Genomic DNA, 18,770 nt, shown 5'->3' with positions numbered 1-18,770 from the left:
GAGCTGTTCCACAGAGACCTCCCAGACCTTGGGCACAGGAGGGAGCCTGGCATCAGGGTGCCAGAGGCTGGGGTAGAGAAAGGCTGACTCCAGGGGATCGGAAAGAGGACTTTAGGATAGGGGTGGGGTGGGCTCTGGGCCACATGAGGGGCTGTGCACAGTGGGTGATGGGATGCCCTTGGCGCTTAGCCCAGCTGGACAGGTAGTGTCCTCGGGCTTTCTGGGGGCAATGACGGGTGTGGTCTGGAGGGGAGGAACCCAGGAAGAATGGATAGGGGCAGATGCACCTGATCTCCAGGGCCCGTGGCCTCTAGGAGGAGGTTGGGCTGCCCTGGCATGGGACCCTGCACTGCTGGTAGTCAGTCATCCCTGCCCCAGGAGGAGAGGTTGGTAAGGTGCGGAGAAGGGCTCCTTACTCTGCAAAGGAGGCCGTCTGGCAGGTGGGAGCAGCATGGTGCCTGTGGGGTCCTGAGTTGCTGCCTGAGGCCATAACCATGCATCTCCCATCACATCTACACACATGCAGCCCAGAGCCCAGGTCTGGACTGTCCCATTCCCTCACTCTGACCCAACCCTGCTGAACTGGGCAAGGCTTGAACCTGGCCAGGACCCATAGGCACCCCTGAGTGATGAGAGCTGTGGTTCTGGGCTGAGCAGGAGCTGGGCCGGCACTGAGGCAGGTACTGGGGCTGGTATTGGGGCGGGCCGGAGCTGTTCCTGTCCTGGCCTCTACGAGCCCTTGAACGCAGGATGGGGTTCACTCTGCCCTCTCCCAGGTGACCTGTTGGGCAAGAGGCTGGGTCGCTCCCCCCACATCAGCAGTGACTGCCCTTTGGAGAAAAAGGCCCGAAGCAAGTCTCCTCAAGGTTTGGGCTTTACCCTGGGGGGTGAGGGAACAGCCACTGGAGAGGGAGGGGTACAGTCTGGACCCTCTGCTGGGCATAGTCAGCCAGCAGCAGATTCTAAGAGGGGAGCCCCTGCTTCTCTCCCTCAGCAGTGTCTAAAGGGGAAGCCCCCTCTCCTGTGTTTGCCCAACCCAGAGACTCTGTTGCTTCCGGAACTAGGGCCCAGCATGGCCCCCGAGGATCATTACCGCCGGCTGGTGTCTGCCCTGAGTGAGGCCAGCACCTTTGAGGACCCTCAGCGTCTCTACCACCTGGGCCTCCCCAGCCATGGTATGTAGCCCCTCCCCACGGCATCATGAGTGTCCACAATGTGCTTTGGACTCACCCTGTCCTGTTAGGTCTCTGCTCATCCTGAAAAGAGTGGCTGCTGACACCAAGGCTGGGATTGGATGTAGGTCTTTTGGCTCCTCAAACCTTGAAAGCCCTTGTAGGTGGACAGTGAGGCCCACCTCCTCCTCCCTGCGCCCAGTACAGTGGCCTGTTTGGGCAGATCTGGTAGGGAGGGTGGTCCCTCACCAATAAGTCTGCCAAAGGCTCTCCCAGCAGGGCCTCATATGGCCACTGCCCATTGCCATTTCACACAGGAGGAAGCTGCTTGGGGGAGCTGAAGGGAGAGTGGGAGGTGGGGGTTTCACGAGGCCTATCCATCCCTCTCCAGCACATGCAGGTCCTTGTGGGTCCCTGCCCACCCCTGCCCCCATCTGAATGGTGTGGTCTGGATACTGTAATCCTTCCTGACTCTAGCGGCAGTCAGGGCAGAGTCTGCGCTAGACCCCTTCTCGGGAGGGTGGGGCCAGGAGCAGAGCATCATTCAGCCCCCTGAACGTCCACGTGGATGTCTGTCCAGAAGCAGGATGGACAACAGTTCAGGTTTGGTGGCCCAGCTTTCACTGGTGCTCAGGAGGAGCTCCAGCCAGAAGCACTGCTCCCAGACCGGACACCTGAAAGTCCCCCTACCACCACAGGGGCACCGTCTGGCACCCTGTCCAGCTGCACCCTGACCTTGCAGACCCCAGCCCAGGGGGAGTAGCTTGCTTTTCCTGCCTGAAGCTGGGTGAGGGGTACTTGCTGGGAAAAGGGGCTGGATTTCCTCTCCTTACACAGGCACTGTCCCCCAGGGCAGTCAGGCACCGAGAGCCTGAATAATTCACCAAATGTTAATAATTTAAAAATCTTCCTTTTTAATTGCTTTCCCTGCCCTGCCTGGGGCCGGCTCCGCTGGCTGTGCGGGGGAGGGGCGCCGGCCGCCAGGAGCGGCGCGGAGCCGGGCTGTCAATCAGGCCTCCGCCTGCCGCCCCCGCCGGGAGCCAACGGTAAATAACCGAGGCCGCGGGCGGGCGGGGGCGCAGGGCCCTGCCGAGATCGATGCGGGCGGCCGCGCCGGCTGGGCTCTGCGGGCTGGCACCCAGCCCGGGGCAGGACCCACCTCCGCTTTTCGGGTAATTAATTTATAAACAGGCGGTGGCAGCGGAGCCGGCACAGTGGGGGGCTGCGGGGGGGCGGGGCGGGGAACTCTGAAGTCCGGGCCTGAGCTGGACAGAGGGCTGGGGGTGGAGAGCAGAGTGCCTAGACTAAGCAGTGAGCCCAGGTGTTACCTAGGAGAGGGCTGGAGACCTGCCCCAGCTCCTGGACTCCAGCCCCGCTGCCCTCACACTCTAGCCTTTGCGTGACCCCTCCCCTCACGGACCCTGCAGTCTGGCTCTTGGCAGTGTCAGTTCTTGTCGAAGTCAAGGTTCCTGAACCACCAGCCTTCCCTGTCCAGGCCTTTCCCTTTCTCCATCCCAACCACGTTCTGGTTCCTAACGTCTCCACATCCCTTATAAATGCTCACTTGGCCCCCCTCCCAAGACCAGTCGGTGCAGTCAGGCACCTTGCCTAGGGATGTCTGGTGTCTACCCTGCCCTGTGGCCTTCTGCTCATCTTTCTGTCCCGGTGACCAACCAGCAGGATCTGGGAGAATATGCTCCCAGTCTGCATCCTTGGCCAATGTCCTGTGCTGAACAGGGTGAGGAACAGGAGAGCCTGGTGGGGGCTGGCCTCTGGGTCACTGCTGGTGCCTACCCTCCCCAGATCTCCTGAGGGTCCGACAGGAGGTGGCAGCAGCAGCTGCGAGGAGCCCCAGTGGCCTGGAGGTCCACCTGCCCTCATCCACAGCAGGTCAGCGTCGGAAGCAGAGCCTGGCTCAGCACAGAGACGGCACCGGCCCAGCTGGCGCCCCGTCCTTCTCAGAGAGGTATCAGGGTGCCTGCATCTCAGAGAGGCCCCTACATTTCCTGTGCTGGCTGCTGGGCTAGAGAGCTGCAGGTGGCAGACCCATCAGCTGGTGTCTGCAGGTCAAGTCCATAGCCCGTATCTCCCCATCCCAACCGCACAGCCACGGAGTCCTCAGTGGACCTGGTGCTGTGCTCGGGCCTAGGTTGGCGGCCTGCTCTGCAGCAGCAACGTAATGCCCCCTGAGCCGGGCAGAAGCCCAGGGGAACATTCGTGGGGTAGACTGGGGATGACCGCCCTTCTGGGTGGGGTGTCTTTCTGTGGAGCAGCTGGGGGTGAATCCAGGAGCTCCTGGGACAGCTGAGGGCTTTGCTTCCCCAACAGGGAGGTGAGGGGGAGCAGCACGAGGTCTGGCAGCCCCGAGGTCGAGGTCTGGGGAGGGCTGAGGAAGGGGAGAACCCCGGAGCAGCACCAACTCAGACACTGGAGCTGCTGGCTGCACGGAAGAGCCCCCCAGGCTTGTAGGGGCCGGGAGACTCCAGGCAGGGGCGGGGGCTGGAGGACTTTGACTGCTCCCCGCTCCTCCCTCCGGGAGACCCCCCTGCACCCGGGCGGTGTTCGCAGCAGCCGCCGCCTCCCGGACCATGGCTAATTGCGCCCGGTCTGCACAGGGTTGGCTGGGCTGGGCGGGGGCGGGGGCGGTAAAAGGGGGGCCAGGGCCGTGGGGCCAGGGGCTCCCGCGCGGTAATTACCGCCACAGTCGCCGCCGCCCGCCGGGCCAGCGCCTCCGCGCCGCCGCCGAGATTAATTGGCGCCGCCAGCGGGGGCAGGGACGACCGGAGCCGCGGCGGGCGCACATCGACCGCCCGCGGGGCCGGCAATTAGCAGAGGCGGCCAGAGCGGGGGCTGCGGGGGCTGGGGCGGCAGTTCCGGGAAGGAGGGGGCCCGAGCCTGCGGCGCGCGCGGCCCAGCAGTCCACAGGGAGCTTTCGCCTTGCCGCCCACAGGGAGCTGTCGCAACCGCCCCCCTTGCTGTCGCCCCAGAATGCCCCACACATCGCTCTGGGCCCCCACCTCAGGCCCCCCTTTTTGGGGGTGCCCTCAGCCCTGTGCCAGACCCCAGGTGAGCAGTGGGCGGGTGTGTGATTCTGTTCCCCGGGAGCGGGGAGGGGCTGTTGGTGCGGGGCCATCGGGTATGTCTGTTACCGAACCGGTGTCCATCAGTGCTCCGGGCGAACCCACCCCTGCCCTTGTTGAAGCCAAGGATAGACCAGGGCGGGCTTGGCTGGCCCTGGACCACTCGGCCACCCGGCCTCGTGGTCTGTCCCCTTCCCCCCAGGTTACGGCTTCCTGCCCCCTGCCCAGGCGGAGATGTTCGCCCGGCAGCAGGAGCTCTTGCGGAAGCAGAATCTAGCCCGGTATGTGCTTTGACAGGGGGGCGGCGGGGGTGGGGGGCGGTGCGGAAGCGGCTCTGCCGAGCTGCCTGACCCTCTGCGGGCTGTCTCCACCGCCAGGCTGGAGATGTCAGCAGAGCTCTTGCGCCAGAAGGAGCTGGAGAGCGCGCACCGGCCGCAACTGCTGGCGCCCGAGGCCGCCCTGCGCCCGCCGGACGGTGCCGAGGAGCTGCAGCGGCGCGGGGCCATGCTGGTGCTGAGACACAGCTCCACGCCGCTGCTGGCCCTGCCTCCCCAGGGCCCGCCGGGCCCCGGGCCCCCTACCCCACCCCGAGAGCCTGCCCGCCGAGCTCCTCGGAAAGGGGGCCCCAGCCCTGCCTCAGGCCGGCCCAGTGAGTCCAAGGAGACAACGGGGGCTGGACTCTGGGCACCAGACGGTTCTGAAGATGAACCCCCCAAGGACTCAGACGGCGAGGACTCCGAGATGGTGGTTGCTGGAGGCCAAGCCCCCCACCCAGGCCAAGCCCTACCTGGAGGGGCCAGCTCTGAGGGGAAGGGTCTTCACTCAGGGTCCACGCTGCCCCCTCCACTGCCCCTGGGCTTACCCTACACTGTCAGCCCCTTCTTCCACACAGGTGGGCACCGCCCCCCACGCCTTCAGATCTTTCCATGGGGTGGAAGGAGACCCAGTCCCCCTACGTCCCACCCAGGGTCTCAGGGAGGTCATGGGGGGAAAAGTTCCTTTCAGTCATCAATCCAACATTTCTGAATAATTAGGGTGAGCAAAGGTCAGCAGACAGGGCTGGGGTCATAGAAAAGAGCTGGCCGGAGTCCTGGTAACACCCTCCTCCCCAACTCAGGCACCATGGGGGGCCTCTTCATGGATGGGGAGGAGGCCACAGCCCCTGAGGACGTCAGCAAGTGGACAGTGGACGACGTCTGCAGCTTTGTGGGGGGCCTGTCTGGCTGTGGAGAATACGCACAGGTGAGGGGGCACCTGCCCAGGATGGTTCTGAGCCCCCCCATTCCCCTACTGTGCTGCCCACTCCAGACTTCTCAAAGACTGGGGGAGGGAGGTCCTGCTGAATGCTCCTTCCCCCCTTGTCAGTGCTTCTGCCTCCAGCATGGGCACATGCTCAACAGAGGAGTTTTCTTTCTTCTGACATTTTCCCCAAGTTGCACCACCAGGGTCTCTTGGCTCTGCTTTCTCTGGAGAGCCGAGGCCACCCTGGGACACACAGCCCCAGCACTCAGGCCCTGATACCGCCCCCCGCCCACCCCCCCACCCCAGGTTTTCAGAGAACAGGGGATTGACGGGGAGACCCTGCCCCTGCTGACAGAAGAACACCTCCTGACCACCATGGGGCTGAAGCTGGGGCCTGCTCTCAAGATCCGGGCCCAGGTGAGCACCTGAAAGGGGCAGTGGTCTCCAGACAGCCGAGGGGCAGCAGGGCGGTTCTGCGTGTGGCTGCACACCAGCAGCCTCACAGGCCCCATTGGGCTGTCTCTCCACAGGTGGCCAAGCGCCTGGGCCGCGTCTTCTACATGGCCAGCTTCCCCGTGGCTCTGCCACTGCAGCCACCGACGGTGCGGGCTCCTGAGCGGGAGCTCAGCTCAGGGGAGCAGCCCCTGTCCCCAGCATTGGCCCCCTCCCCCTATGGGGGGGTGCACCCCCCAGCCAGCCACGCCTCACCCAAGCAAGAGAATGGAACCATGACTCTGCTCCCAGGGCCTGCGGATCCCTCCCAGCCTCTGTGCTGAGCTGGTGTCAGACCCAGGCCTTCAGTGCCAGCTCCTCCCAGGCAAAGGCCACTCTGCCCACAGCTTATCCCCTTTTTGTTTTGGATGCAAAAAACAATTTTAAACATGACATTCGGTTTCCACAGACTCTGGGGGTGACTGCAGAGCCTGGTGCAGACCCTGGGGGTCAGTATTCTGTATCCCAGGAGCTGCAAATAAGCCAGAGACCAAGGAGCCACAGAGGCACATGGTGCTGGTCACACCGCATGGCTGCGTCAGCCTGCCTCACCGGGTAGGTGCATTCCCACCCGCCACCGTGGGCTGTGGTGGGAAGCGGGCCCCATGGTGGCTTACAGACGCAGCTCCAGGAACTGGACAGCATTTGGTACTTTCTGGTCTTTTATGTTGTAAAAATAAACGCCTCTCTGCCATCTACTGCCCTTTCACCCTGCAGGGGCGCTAACCTCAGGGCCTCTGGGCTCAGCCCCAGTGGAGAAGCAGCACACCTGACTGCCCGGGGAGGCGGGAACCCTGCACAGCAGCCCCCGCAAGACTCTAGGTGGGCAGCCGTCAGTCCTCCTCAGAGAGCTGTAGGTCCTGCAGCTCGTCCTCTGGCCCCTGGGCCAGCTGCCACAGCTCCTGGGGGTCCAGCCCCGCCTCTGTGTCTGGGCTTCCATCTGCAGGGAGAGAGCACAGCTACATAAATTCTGCTTTATCAGGAAGAAGCCAGCCTCAGAGGTTACTCATCACTAATTAATCATAGCACTAATTAATTTATCGCTGCTGCTGTTGCCGGCTGCCAGAGCCAGCCAGGATGGAGCAGCTGGCCTGGTGTCCCCAGGGAGGGGCGTGAGCCCAGCTTAGAGCCAATGGCTCTGCCCACCCACAAGATCCCCCAAGGCAGCCCTGGGCTCCAGATAGATGGGCTCAAAAACCATAGTAACCCTCACTCTGGGAAACACTTACCCTCTGACTTGCTGACTTCCTCCTCCCCGCTGCTACTACTGCTGTCATCGTCCTCTTCCTCCATTTTCTGCCAAGCTCCTGGGGACCCAGGCATCCCTGGGAACCAAGCACAAGAAGCCACGGGAGTGGACCCAGCAGCAAATGCAGAGGTGGCCGCTAAAGCAGCAGGGGGGCTGGGGCACAGCCTTGCACCACACCTTCCCTTAGGTCTCCTTTGTTCAAGAGGACCCAGAACTGCCCCCAGGAAGTTATGGTGGGAGGGGCGGCAAGGCTTAGGGGCCTGTGTTCCAATTCCAGGAGGGCCCCCACCTCAAAGCCAGCCATGTGGCAGGAGGCGCAGAGGGTGATGACGAGCACCCTTCCTGTGGTTCCATGAAGTGGGAAGCCTGCTAGGCCCACCTGCTCCCAGGACCCAGCACAAGCTGAAGCTCACTCAGGCCAAACCTCTCTTTGTGAAGTCCGGGGCATCATCCTCATCATCACTATCCAGATCGAAGAGGTCCTTGAATTCTGTCCTGTCCTCATCCTTCCTGTCCCCTACCTTGCGGCGCTTTACCTCTGGGAAGTTCAAATCTTCCAGCTGGAAGGACAGGGACCAAGAGCAGCAGCTGAGGGTGGTAGCCCACCCACCACAGCCAGAGGCCCACTCACACTCCCACTGACGGCTTTACCCAGACCCAGTCCGGCTCCCTCCCCACCCCCCCAACACCCCTCCCCTAGCCTCCAGCCTACCCTCCAAGCAAGGACCCTGCCCAGCCACTTTGGGGACGATTAGTCAGCATCACCGGGTAGGATTCCTGGACAGCAGCCTCACCAGGCCAGTAAGGAGGCCACTAAGTGCCACTGAAGCTCCAACCTTCCTGTTCCCCCCAATTTCACCCATCATCCCAGAACAGACGGCAACCCACACTGACACCAGGGCAGGGCTGCAGCCAGCCATATCACTTGGCATGAAGCCATTCCCTCAGGTCACGCCATCCACACCCACTGCTCAGGACCAGACCCAAAGACAGCTAGAGCCCTCCCTGCTGGTCCACAGCTGGCCCACATGACAAGGTCAGCCCAGAACTCACCCCACCAAAGTCCTAACCCATCAGGCCTGATAATGGGCAGGAGATGCTCTGCCCCTGCACAGCCCTGGGGCCTTTCCTCCTGGGGGTCATAGAAGCCCCCAGACTCTACCTGGCTCTGCCCACCATCTGCTGTCAGAGCAGCGGCAGCTGGAGGTAGCACCCACCGACCCCACTCACATCCTCCCAGCCAAGCTCACATCCCGGAACCCCCCGCCATACTCGTTCTTTGCCACTAATCTCCAGCTGAATCTCGCGGTCCCTCAGCTTTCGCCACTGGCTGTAGTACTTGGTAAGCGGGGTCCCCTCCTCTCGGGTTCGCTTCTCCCAGGTATCCTGTGCAGAAGTCCAGGGTCATGTCCCACCCTAGGCAAACACCCATACACCAGCCATACACTGACTGGTGCCCCCACGGCCTGGGCTCTGGCCCCCAGCTGACCACTGCACGCTGATCAGACACGCCGAAGGAGACTTTCTGGCGGACACTGCGGATGTGCTCTGCGTTCTCCTGCACCTTCTCGAGCAGCTGGCGTACCTGACGGCAGTAGTTGGCCACCTTGCACTCCCGGAGGAAGGATTTCAGCTGCAGAAGAAGAGGCTCAGCCTAGCTCCAGGCACAAGGCTGTTCTGTACCCTGTGTGCAGTGACCGCAGACAGGCAGGGGTAGTGGGTGGGCCGGTGTCATGGGTTCCTATATTTCAGGCCTGGGGGACACACCTGTGACAGGGGAGCCCTGGTGCACACTGGGGGGGGGGGGGGGGTGTTTCTGTGTGACCTCTATAGCCCAGCCCCTGGGGGCCTATGCAGGGCTGATGGGAGAATGTGCGCCAAGCCTGGGGCCAGGGAGAGGGGTGGGCAGCGGCAGGCACAGCACGGATCTACTCTCCAGGCTACATCCCACCCACTGCCTGTATCTGTAAATAAAGCTGTACTGGCGCATTTGTTCATGCATTTCTGTAAGTTTTTTTGTCCTTCTTTCTGCGGGAAAGTTGAGCAGTTTCGAGAAACCATGTGACTGCAAAGCTTAAAATACTTGCTGACCCTTTTCTAGACCACGATCCCTGGGACTCAGACACAGCAGGTGCATACACACTACGTGTGGGCAGCCCCGCCCCACTCACCACCAGGCCCACAGGCACAGGCCTCCCTGAGATGGGAAGCACCGAGGCTGAGGGTAAACAGGCCTCCAAGTGGCCTAGAAGGAGCTCTGGGGAGGGAGAATCCCCCCACCCCTCCAAGTATTGCCTGAAGAAAACCTGAGGTGGACAGCCAGGGCTTCCTCCCACCCCAAACCTCTCCTATTGCATCACCCGGCCCAGGTGCACCTGGAAAAGCACTCACTCAGACTAGCCCAACCCAGAGCGGAGGGGCCAGGTCCAGCCTGCTCAACCCCGGCACCTCCAAGCAACCTCATGGCTGGTCTGGACCCTGGGCTGTGGCAGGGTGGAGATGCGCTGGCAGGTCCTGGGGTCCTCGCGGTGCAACCATGCCAGCCCACTCCTCAGGCTCCATACCCAGGGATCTAGCTGCCAGGCAGTGTCAGCAGAGATGTCACACTGCCCAGGTTCTGCCACTCATCCCGTGTGGCTGGGACTGCAAAGTCCCACTCCAGCCCCACATGAGGGGAGCTAGCCCGTTAGGAGATGGTCTGGTCTGCTGAGGGGTCTGGGCCCATGGAAGCATCCAGATGGGAGGCAGTGGGCACACACCTGCAGGATAGCGGGCAGCACCAGCTCAGGGAACGCGATGCTGTGAGCCTGACTGTGCAGGTACTCCAGGGTGAGGTCGTACAGCTGCTCCACCAGGCCGTCCTGAGGCAGCGAAGGAGCGGTCAGCATCAGGGCAGATGGGGGCTCAGGTTGACCAGGCTCCCCCAACTCCAGGAGGCCCACAAGGTTCAACTCTGGAGGGAAGTGAGCCTTCTCCTGTCCACACTCATCTGCCTCCAGGCACCCCACACACAATGCCCTCCGACACCCTGCCATGACCCTGCCCAGGGCATTTCCAGACCCTCCCAGAGATCAGGCTTACCCGGTATGCCTTCTCCTGCAGGTTGACCTTGGACAGCTTCAGGATCACAGCGAAGTTGATGGGCCTGGAGCTTATGCGCCCCGGCCTCCTGTTGAAGTCAACCTGCTGGAAAATCTGTCCCAAGGACCTGTCAGCCCCTCCTGCACACGATAGGACCCTGGGTCCCTAGAGACCCTTCTTGAAACCAAGGATAAGACACAGTGCCAGTCCTTCGGCCCCCAAACACAGCCTTTCCCCCCATCAGCTCGAGTTCCAGATCTCTGGTCCCCTAGAGTCCTTCCGCCACAGAGCAAGTCCCTGGTTGAGGGAACAGGACTAGAGCAGGACCTTCATGTACTGCTGCTGCCCTCCTCAAACGGGCCGGAAAACCTTGAGAACCAGCGTCTGGAGACAAAGAAGGGTCCCTCCAGCCCAGGGTCACCATCACTGCAACTTCCTCACCCACAACCGCACCCCCACAGCCTGGTCCTGGTTTCTAGTGTTTGGAGAGAAGCCTTTCCTGACCAGAGCACAGATGCACATGCACAGAGACAAGCACAGGAACGCAGTTTTGGAGTTAACGGGGCTTCCGGCCCAGCTCTGCCACTGATACTGGCAAACACCCGGATCAACCCAAGTCTGTGACCTAAAACCAGCGCTCTCAGGCCGGCCCTGCAGAGCAGCTGTCCTCACCTGTAGTGCCACTCTTGCCCATCACACAGAGTACTCACAGGCAGGCTTCATGCAGAGCAACACCCTCATAACACCTACATGCTATGTCATACCCATATGCTATGAACAAGGAGCCACCACTCAGGACAGTGGAACCAAGGTGAGGGGTGATCAGGCCACATGCAACAGGAGGCATCTCCCCCCAACAACCCTGGGCACAAGCTCACCTCGAGGATGAAGGGCAGCACTGGGATGAAGGTGCCCGTGCTCTCCGAGAGCAGTGTCAGGGCACGCACACAGTGCATGCGCAGCGGGTAAAAGCGGGCCGTGGGGACCAACCTGGGCATGTGGGAAGGAGGGAGTAAACAAAGGCCCAGCCTCAGAGAGCCTCCTGGCCCAGCTGCCCCAACCTCTCCCCACCCACTGGGCTCCAGTCTCAGGAAGGGTTCTTCCCCAGCAGGGCCAGTGGCCACGCCTGGCTCGGACAAGCAAGGGCAGAGTAAAAGGCCCCCACCAAAGTTGTGAGGACCTGCCTCTTTACTCAGTTACACCGGGACACACCCTCCCTGCCTATCAACTCAATTTCATTTCAAGGCATGACATGGTGGGGAAGCGGAAGCCTCTGGTGAAAACCTTTCTTTCTTCCCGTCAGGAGGTCAGCGATGCCCTCTTCTGGCCACACGTGGCTCCTCCAGTCTCTGCTCCCAGAGACCAACACTGAATATGCATACCGTGGCACATCACACCAAATTTGCTCTGTGCAAGAGGCCTGGGCAAACAAGCCCAAATTCCCTTCAGACTGCACACCACCTCCTCTGACCCATGACTCCAAAATATATGTGCGTGCTACATTCTCGACTAAGGTCACAGGCAACCAGAAGCCCAGCTGACAAGGATTCTGGAATGTAGGCACAAGGCCACAGACGGCCTAACCCCAGACCTTTCTCAGGTGCTGCCAAGTCACAGCACCATGCCCTAGAGACCCTAGTCACCAGGGGCACTGGCCAGACCCTCCTGGAAAACTAGCTCCCCCTGGCCTTCCCGGATACCTCCTTGGGTGACCCGACCCTATCCTGACCTCCAGGACAGCCTCTTGTATCCTTGTCCCCAGAAGGCCCTGTGTAACCCTAGCCCTGACCCCCTAGGACACCTATGTAACCCTGGCTCCTCTCTCCTTAGGCCCTCCGGGTGGCCTCACCCAACCCCGACTCACTTGATGCAGCCGATGATAACCTGGGATAGCGGGTAGATCAAGGGCTGCAGAGCTTCACTGGGGCAGATGGTGCTGAGGGCACGGCACCACAGGTAGAGGCAGTGCACGAACTGCCAGTTGTACACCGACTGGTATGTCTCCTGCCGGAGAAATCCACTCGGTCAGTCCCTGGGTCCCCTCTATCTACTCCACAGCCCCCACCAGCAAGGCCCCTGCCCTGCCAAGAGGCTGAGCTGTCTCTCCCACAAGGCTCAGGGCCCACGGTGGGTCAGGCTCCACTCCTGCACACCTTCTTGCGTGTTGTCATGGCGTTGCGCAAGTGGATGGCGAGCTGGCGGATGTAGAGGAAGGCGTGCTGGTAGGCCACGCCGGTGTCCAGAGCCAGCAGCTCCGTCAGGGTCCGCTGCATGAAGTTGATGAGGGGCAGGGTGCTGGGAGAGGTGAACTTGCAGTTCCTCACATACGTGATGTACATTTGCTGCCGGAAACACCCCAGTCAGAGCTACCTCTGAACTCCTGGTGCCCTGTGCTCCCAAAACGCAGCTCTAAGCCCCCTCCAGACACCAGGGTCTTTCCCTCAGAGCTGGCCTCAGCAGGAACCACAGCCCAGACACATCTGCCGCAGACCCCTCTCCTCAGCATGGTCCTGCTCCTTGAGTCCAGCAGCCCTGAGAAGGGTCTGCAGCGCAGAGGGGAAGGGTCTCACTGGGAGGCCTGGGACCCAGGAAGGAGAGAGCTGCAGCGTGAATAACCTTGGGATCAGGCAAGGAGCCATAGTGCCTTGGCCCTTGTGAAGAGCCCCAATCACAAAGGCAACCTGCCCAGCCCTCAGGTAAAGCCTTGCAACCCAGACCCCAAGGGAAGACCTGGGGGCACCGCTACCTTGAGGACGGGGCTCAGGAAGACATCCTTCTTGTGCCGGCAGACCTTGACGAGGACGACAAAGGCCAGCACCCGTAGTGTCTCCTCACCAGTGCTCCACAGGACCACCATCCTCTGCAGAGACAAGCTGTCATCACCTGCCCCACCCCCCCAGAGCCCAACCAGAGGCAGCTCTTCCCACAGTGCCCAGGGGAGCCACAAGATAGAGCTCCATCAAGGAGGAGCAAAAACACAGCATGCCACCCCTCCTGAAGGCCGCACAGTGAAAACGGACCTGTCATCCACACATGCATGCATGGGGTGACAGAAAGCTGGCCCACCACCAGGGCAGCCCACCCTCGAGTAACTGGGCTCTGCTACCTCGAGTGTGCTCACACAGAACCCCATGGGGTAGCACGAATGCCACCTGCACACCAGCCAGCAGTGCCCGCCCCAGCGCACCTTTAGCAGCATGCGGCACTGCTTGGGAAAGGTCAGGTAGTAGGGCACAGAGCTGCCCACGTGCTGGAGGACGGCTGCCGCCACTGTTGCCTCTGCCACGCAGGCCACCAGCTGGGGAGGAAGGAGAGGTCAGTGAGGCCCAGGATGTGAGTAGCCAGGCCCCTATGTGACTGGTAGGCCCCACCTCCCAGAACTGCACCTGGATGACGGAGCTCAGGTAAGCCTTGACATCCAGCCGGAGCTTGGCCCACAGCGGGCTACTGGATGGCTGCAGCACCCTGTGGAGAGAAAGCACCCCCCCAGCTCAGGAGGCCACTAGGAGGCAGAGGCCAGTGTTCAAAGCACAAGGGCATGTGGGCCCTGAAGAGAGACACACCACCACCCCCGCTGACCATCTTTCCCATGACGTTCAGGGGCTCCTCCAGCTGGACAGACACAAGAGACACACTAGGACTCTCTCAAGGGTAGCTCCTAGCTATGCTTCAGGTGAGGTACCATCAAGCCTCAAACCCCTACCACATGGCCAGAGGGTTAAACATTCTCCCTGTCTGAGCTGGGGCCAGCCACTTCCCCCAGAATCTCCAGACGGATCTCTGGCCTCTAGCTCCCACACGGCTCAGGCACCCATTCTGCACTCCCAGGTCTGACCCAGGCATCATGAGCCAGAACCACAAGCTGGCTTCCTTTGGGCCACTCTTGTCTTTTTGTTGGCCACACCTCATAGCTTTTGGGAGGGCTCCTCAATCCCTGGGCCATGGACCAGTACTGGTCCATAGCCTGTTAGGAATCAGGCATCACAGCAGGTAAGCAGTGGGCAAGTGATCTAAGCTTCATCTGTGCTCCCCATTGCTTGAATTCTCGCCTGAACCATACTCCCACCCCACTCCATGGAAAAATTGTCTTCCATGAAAGCCATCCCTGGTGCCAAAAAGGTTGGGCCCACTGGCTTACAGGGTCTTGGTCTCCTGACCAGAGACTTAACCTGAGCCACAACAGTGAAAGTGCAGAATCCTAACCAAGTAGACCACTAGGAAACTCCCTGGGTCACATACACTTTAGAGAGACCAGGCCGCTTACTAATAATTTCAGCAACAGTGGGGAATACTTCTGGAAGTTTCTCAAAGGCATCATCCCTCAACACTCAGAACTCAGCACGTAGGTGTTCATTCTAACTGCTAAAGCATGTGAAAGAATAAAGGACAGGGGCTCCTGAAAGTCTGCTGGCTGATACCAGCTACTGGGCACCTAAAGCCACAACCCAGGAGGTGGTGCCACCTCCTCCAGCATCTGCCATCCTCCATGGAGACTGCTCTGCGTAGGGTAGCGGCCCCCATGGGAGCCCACACCCAGCACCACCTATACCGCCTGTTTGCTGCCCACTCACTCGCTGCCTGGCCCCCTCCACCTTCACCGGTCTATCAACTTCCCTGGTTCCCTCAGATACAGCCACCTCCACATGGCCACGCCTTCAGTCCAGCTGGACACATCAGTCCAGCCCCCACCACCATGAGACCTAGGTATTCCCATCCCCAAATCCTGGCCTCCCCCACCTCCCATTCAGACGGTCACAGCAAGACCTCTCCCTGGAGGTTCCCAGATTCCTCTGAGCCCCAATGTAATCCACAGCCTGCCATGTCAGCTACTCATCTCTCCCCTCTGAAGCCCTTCCACAGCACTCTACTCAAGCAACCTCTAGTATGGAAGTCAAGGCCCAGAACCTGCATGGATTAGGCCCCTACTTAGAGACACACACACACACACACGCATGCACACACACACACATGCCACAGAGCAAAAACCAAGGAGAGTAGAGGGGCCTGATTAGTCCAAAGAAGAAAAAAGAGAATCCTGACCCAAGAAGATGGGGGACCAAAGCCAAGCACACACGCTGTAGCTGTTGAGGAATCTGGGCAGGGAGGAGGAAGGACAGAGCTACCTCCATAGGGCCTCAAGTGTCCAGCTTCTGCCAAGAGCCCTGCCAAGAGCCTGGCTCTGTCCTCAACATCCTTCTGGAGCCACTAGGTCCCAGCGCCACTGCTGTTCGCAAGGCAGGGCCCTCACCACATCCCTGCGCCGTCCTTTCCTCTTACCTGCTGCTGTCTTTTGGGGCTTTTCCGAACAACAGCTTCTGGAGACAGCCGAAAAGATCTCTGATGCAAAAGGTGACCAGAGCATTGAACACTGCAATGAGGGGTCCAGAGATGCCATTCTCAGAACAGAGGATCAAATAGAGAGCCTGTATCCCTGGTTCCCTTGCCCCAGCTCACCAGCACTGTCCGTGACCTGGAATTTGCTGGTCTCAGCGCCTTCCTCGTCTCCTTGGGTGGTGGCCACGGCTGCTCGGAATGCCTGCACAACTTCATGGAACAGCTTTGGTGTAAGGTGCTCCTAAAGGGGCAGAAGGACCCAGACGTTGGGGGTGCAGTCAGTTGTGCTTGGAAAAGCAAAGGCAGCTAGCTGGAGCTCCAGGAATTGCCTTGAAAGAAAGGCATTCCTCACCCATATCTTCAGACCAAGAGCAGAGGTAGGAGCAGTGTTACTTAGCCACATGTAGGGAACAAAGAGAGTCCAGAATCCTCCTGGAAGGGCCACAGGGGAGGGGTGAAGGGTCCCGGATCTGAACTATGACCAGCTCCAAGTGATATCTGGAGTTCTCCCTTTCTGTCCTTTCTTTTCCCTGCAGAAACCACTGCAAGGCCCTCAAAATGGCCCTGCCTCCACCAACTAGCAAAGACACAGAGACCACATCCTCCCCACAGTGGACTTCAGGGAGCCCTGGAGAAAAACTGAGAAGAAAGGTACAGGCAGAAGCCCTAGTCTCTGAATGAAGGAGAGGATGAAGTCCTGAGCCTGCACAGCCCCATATCACTGAAATGAAGGAAGGGCAGACTCGGGGAAGGGGGGTCAGCTGCCTCCCACCCCCGCCACTTCTCACCTTTGCTGCCTGCTTCCATTTCTCCACCATGGCGAGGGTCACAAGGACAGAATCCCTCCTCTTCCCCTCAGGTCCTCTGGGGACCCCATCCTCCTCCTCCTCCTCTTCACTTGCTTCCTGTGCCAAACACAGGGGGTCGGGCTGCATGGGATGCAGAGGCCACAAATATGTCCCTGTCCCCCACCAACTTTGCGTAGGGCCTCACTTCCAGCATGTTCGGCAGGGAGTGGAGCTGCTCCTCTTCATCCTCAGAGCTGTCTGAATCACTAAAGTTCAGCAGGCTCTGGTCATTCTCCTGCAGGAACTTGTAGAACTCGGGGTCTTTGTCCTTCAGCCGAGAGAGCTGGTCCTTGTGCTCAGATGCACCACCTTTACGCCGACTGAGAAGGTGGGGGTCTTCAAGTCTGATTGGCAGCCACAGCCAAGGACGAGGAGAGAGGGGTTGGGGGAGGGGGCGGGGGAATGTGGCTTCCTGTCTTCCTCAGAGAATCTATGAGGTTTAGTCTGCTCCCTCCATAGCAGCTGCTAACAACCAAGGCACGGGTATTTCCACAGACTAAGTTTTCAATAGATCTTTCTCTGTCCAAAACCCAAACTCACACTCAACAGTCTCTCTACATGTTTCAATGCACTTATTTCAATCCCAATACATATGACACTGAACTTGGGCTTCTTCCAAACTTGCTCTGCCCACACCCTGCTCTTGGAGAACCCACCCCAGTATTCTTGCCTGGCAAATCTCATGGACCGAGGAGTCTGGTGGGCTACAGTCCACAGGGTGGCTGAAGAATCAGACATGAATTAGCGACTGAACAACACCACCTCAGTTGTTGAAAACTCCCCCTTTCCAGGTGCTTAGGTGAAAGGTAAACTCTGACTCTCACATTGAGCATGCAATCTGTCATGAGATCTCACTATCAGTACTTTCAAAATTCTCATGACTCCTCTCCAGCCAGCAACATCTCTCAATTTCTTTGTCCATCCCTGACCCTTACAGCTGCTCTTAGCACAGCAACCTAAGGGAACTATTCTGTTAACAGTTACATGCATTACATCACTACTCAAAACCATGAGATAACTTCTGGCTGTACTGAAACGCAGGTAAAAAGTCTACAAGACCCCGCCCACCATCATGTCTCCAGATACACCTCCTGCTAGTTTCCCCCTCATTTCTGCCACAGCCGAGCTCACCTCTGAATAAGCACTCTCACCAAAGGACTTTTTCTGTTCCCGCTGCCATTCTTCCCCTGCTGCTGCTGCTAAGTCGCTTTAGTCATGTCCGACTCTGTGCAACCCCAGAGCCAGCAGCCCACCAGGTGCCCCCGTCCCTGGGATTCTCCAGGCAAGAACACTGGAGTGGGTTGCCATTTCCTTCTCCAATGCATGAAAGTGAAGAGTGAAAGTGAAGTCGCTCAGTCGTATCCGACTCCTAGCGACCCCATGGACTGCAGCCTACCAGGCTCCTTCGTCTATGGGATTTGCCAGGCAACAGTACTGGAGTGGGTTGCCATTGCCTTCTCCATTCTTCCCCTACTGCTGCAGTTTACTCTCTTAGGTTTTGCTAAATTAACACCTCCTTAAATGCCCCCAGCTAATATTCCTATTCTTTTATCTTTCTGCTTTTCTTTCTTGTCTGCAGCACTTTTCGCTTCTACCACCCTACATACTGTCTTTTATCCAAGGCCCGGTAAGCTCTCTGAGGCCAGAAAAGAAGACTATCCTCCAACGTTGGCCCATCATCCGGATGACTTGGCACAAAACAGACGCCCGGTAAATACCGATGGAGGAATAAATAAGCCGAAGGATCTGGGGTTGGAGTCAGAAGTCCCTAGGCCTCAGTTATGAGGCGCCAAGAGTGGTAAGCACACTTCTGGTAGGGCGGGCCAGGAAGATTAAGATTAAGGGGGTTCGGCTTACACACCGCCCATGAAGGATGCTCCCACTCACCTGGCCAAGGGACTCCCACCTTGTCCATCCGGACCCCGGGCTGCCGCGCGCACCGCCTGCGTCTCCGCCTCTGGGGCTCCTTCGGGATCCGATTCGGACTCGGAATCAAAGCCCGAGGCCAGAAACTCATCCACCGTCAGCTCCTCAAGGCGCCTGCGGGCCATGCCGTTGGAGTCACGACTCCCCACGAGCCCAGTGTGCCCAGTCCTGCCTCCCCAGGGACACAGAGAGGCGCAAGGGGAGCCCTTATGGACGTAAGCACCCTCCGAAAGGCTGGATAGGAGCCTCAACTCACCGCTTGCGGCTAAGCGCCGCTGCCATGACTGCCGTACCTCAACGTGCACCCTACTTCCGGTCCCAGCAGCCCTTGCGCCAGGAGAACTTC

At 59.8% G+C, this 18,770-nt stretch overlaps 2 protein-coding genes across 5 annotated transcripts in view; one reads left to right on the top strand and one right to left on the bottom strand.

Annotated features, from left to right (window-relative positions):
- Window positions 1-6,680, top strand: part of SAMD11 (sterile alpha motif domain containing 11) — a 19,694-nt gene extending 13,014 nt beyond the window's left edge. For both annotated transcript variants that reach the window (XM_018060575.1, XM_018060574.1), the window contains exons 6-14: window positions 777-866; window positions 1,041-1,175; window positions 2,976-3,138; window positions 4,123-4,238; window positions 4,455-4,533; window positions 4,630-5,144; window positions 5,370-5,494; window positions 5,801-5,911; window positions 6,025-6,680. In XM_018060575.1, the coding sequence (XP_017916064.1) occupies window positions 777-866; window positions 1,041-1,175; window positions 2,976-3,138; window positions 4,123-4,238; window positions 4,455-4,533; window positions 4,630-5,144; window positions 5,370-5,494; window positions 5,801-5,911; window positions 6,025-6,270 (1,580 nt within the window). In that variant the 3' untranslated portion in view covers window positions 6,271-6,680. The remainder of the gene's footprint in view (window positions 1-776; window positions 867-1,040; window positions 1,176-2,975; window positions 3,139-4,122; window positions 4,239-4,454; window positions 4,534-4,629; window positions 5,145-5,369; window positions 5,495-5,800; window positions 5,912-6,024) is intronic.
- On the bottom strand, window positions 6,631-18,770 carry NOC2L (NOC2 like nucleolar associated transcriptional repressor). Of its 3 annotated transcripts, none has more exons than XM_018060576.1 (19): window positions 18,681-18,770; window positions 18,386-18,538; window positions 16,644-16,842; window positions 16,439-16,555; window positions 15,771-15,891; window positions 15,594-15,684; window positions 13,703-13,781; window positions 13,504-13,614; window positions 13,063-13,176; window positions 12,470-12,658; window positions 12,181-12,320; window positions 11,195-11,306; window positions 10,317-10,430; window positions 9,995-10,096; window positions 8,725-8,868; window positions 8,508-8,621; window positions 7,660-7,795; window positions 7,216-7,311; window positions 6,631-6,926 (listed from the first exon to the last, which is right to left on the bottom strand). In XM_018060576.1, exons 1-19 carry the CDS (start codon window positions 18,704-18,706, stop codon window positions 6,820-6,822), a joined length of 2,265 nt encoding a protein of 754 aa, XP_017916065.1. In that variant the 5' UTR covers window positions 18,707-18,770; the 3' UTR covers window positions 6,631-6,819. The 3 variants fall into 3 exon arrangements, with proteins under 3 accessions (XP_017916065.1, XP_017916066.1, XP_017916067.1); XM_018060577.1 differs by having other exon boundaries at window positions 16,644-16,818; XM_018060578.1 differs by lacking the exon at window positions 8,508-8,621.

This window comes from Capra hircus, chromosome 16 (assembly GCF_001704415.2).
Source record: "Capra hircus breed San Clemente chromosome 16, ASM170441v1, whole genome shotgun sequence".
Lineage (NCBI taxonomy): Eukaryota > Metazoa > Chordata > Mammalia > Artiodactyla > Bovidae > Capra > Capra hircus.
Note: the sequence above shows the minus strand (reverse complement) of the source record. Positions and strands in the feature narration are given on the sequence as shown.